Source organism: Entamoeba dispar, genomic scaffold (assembly GCF_000209125.1).
Source record: "Entamoeba dispar SAW760 scf_1105229464003 genomic scaffold, whole genome shotgun sequence".
In the NCBI taxonomy this organism is placed as follows: Eukaryota; Evosea; order Mastigamoebida; family Endamoebidae; genus Entamoeba; species Entamoeba dispar.
The window spans coordinates 1-2,126 of NW_001855975.1; the positions used below are offsets into that span (position 1 = coordinate 1).

At 22.7% G+C, this 2,126-nt stretch overlaps 1 protein-coding gene across 1 annotated transcript, besides 7 other annotated features; it reads right to left on the reverse strand.

Annotated features, from left to right (window-relative positions):
- Positions 1 to 574, reverse strand: EDI_045630 (uncharacterized protein; the record flags this gene model as incomplete). Its single annotated transcript, XM_001741734.1, has 1 exon — positions 1 to 574. A coding segment is annotated over one exon (574 nt), but the record flags the coding sequence as incomplete, so codon positions are not given.
- Positions 468 to 548: a sequence feature (AT_rich).
- A 71-nt stretch (positions 575 to 645) lies between the features above and the next one.
- Positions 646 to 687: a microsatellite.
- A 463-nt stretch (positions 688 to 1,150) lies between these two features.
- Positions 1,151 to 1,249: a sequence feature (AT_rich).
- A 252-nt stretch (positions 1,250 to 1,501) lies between these two features.
- Positions 1,502 to 1,549: a sequence feature (AT_rich).
- Positions 1,550 to 1,653: 104 nt separating this feature from the next.
- Positions 1,654 to 1,734: a sequence feature (AT_rich).
- A 1-nt stretch (position 1,735) lies between these two features.
- Positions 1,736 to 1,811: a repeat region.
- Positions 1,745 to 2,126: part of a repeat region that runs on past the window's edge.

The following is a 2,126-nucleotide window of genomic DNA, read 5'->3' on the forward strand; positions in this document are numbered from 1 at the left end:
TTGTAGTTGGTTCACTATCTGAAATATCATAATAAATATTAACTCTTTTACCTTGTTTGTTTGTTTTATATTTTAATTGAACTTGCATATAATTAATTGAATCAGAAAATTCTAAAAGATTTAATTCAAGCCAATGTCCAATTCTATATCTATTTTGTTTTTCTTTTCTAGTAATACATGGTCCATAATCATAATATGTTTCTGAATTAAATATTAATTCTATTGGTTCATTAATATGAATATATTTTCTATTATCAGGTAACCATGTTGATTTTATTATATAATGAGATATATTAGTACAAATATTATGTTGCATAACATATAAAGGATTATTTAAACTAAATGGTTTATATGTATTAATTAATTGACAATGATTACAAGAATAATCTTGGTCATAACCTATTCCACATGATGAACATGTATAATTACTTATACAAGTTGAAGAACATCCAATATGACATTCAATCTTTTTATTATTTAATTTATTTGTATATAATAAATTGTTTATACCATTTACAATATTAATATACATAATTAAAAGAATAAATCGATACCATAAAATTGAAAAAACCATATGAATTAATATTTCTAAGTTCTTTCTTTCTGTTGTTATGAAATTTTATTTTCATATATTTCATTCTAAAATTTATTTTCTGTTCTTGTTTTTTTTTTCTTTTCTTTTCTTTTATCTCAAACCAATTTCATAAATCTTCTCTAGTTTTAAATGATTGAGCATTCGAATTCCATTTTCTTCTTTTCAAGAAATGAATTAATCGTCTATTTCTCTCATTTTGTCCCTATTTTTTGTCTCAATGTCATTACATTTATAGTTCTGAGAATTGAAAGTGCACTACATCTACATATTACAATCATCTAAATTAAAGTGAGTAATTAGTAACAAATTGGTATTATTTAAGTTATTTCATATAAACAAGGAGAGTGAATACCATTTGAATTTCATTCTTTTCTTTATTTTAAAAAAATGTAATTCATATTGAATAACATTAGTATTTATAAAAGATACCACAAAAATTAAAGAGAAATATCAAAATTAATTCTTGTGAAAGTGGTAATAACCAACTTTAACCACAGCCAAAACCATAAGGATTACAGAACACTTAGAGAAATAAAACCTTTTTCATTTCATATGAATAAAACAAAAATATTTTATTAGATTTGTGAAAAAACAATTTTTTTGTTTTTATTTTTAAATACAATAAAAAGTTATTCAAAAATAATTTGTTATAATGACTTCGACTAACAAATTCATGAAAAGAGTCAGATTATGAAGAAGAAATGTTATTGAACAATAAACACAAACAAACAACAAAAATTGTTCTATTGGCACACTCAAATATTCATTCAATCTATAACAATGATTTGTTTGTTGATAACTATTCTTCTTTTTATCATGTTATACTTTTCTTTTCTTTATCATTTGCACTTACACCTAAATTGTATTCATTTGACTTAAACATTTAATGTAATTAGTTGTATATACAATTTAATAAAATGATATTTAATTAATTAAATAGTGATAATAAATAAAGTACAATATTTAAACAACTCTAGTTAAAAAAAAATAATTGATTGAACAGGTGATGTGATTGGTAGTAAAGTCATACATCAAATTCATTTATCATTCATTACTTGATTAATTATGAAATGAATATTTTTTTGAATTTTAATAAAAATAGAATAATCTTAAAAATATTTCAAGTTTAAATTAAAATAGATAATAATGAGTTAATTAAGTATTAATAGAACTTGTGTCTATTGTTCCTGCCTCACCGGAGACTAATCCCGTCCCTGAGTCTTCGTCTTGTAGTTCCACTACATATGTTTGGTTGTGGTAGAGTCAGTGTTCCATGACGTCCATCATGTTTTTAATTACATGGTTTTTGATTTCTTTAGTGATGTCAATTTCGATTTTTAATTGTTTGATTAATTTAATACTTTCGGCATTTATTAGCCCATTAATCCAAATTACTACTGCAATTATGTTGACATCCTTTAATTTCTTTATTTTCATTACCCTATTTTTTAATTCCTTATACATATTTCTTTTCTTCCAATAGGCTCCATTAATATTATGATCTGCCACAATAGTCATATCAATTATTAGA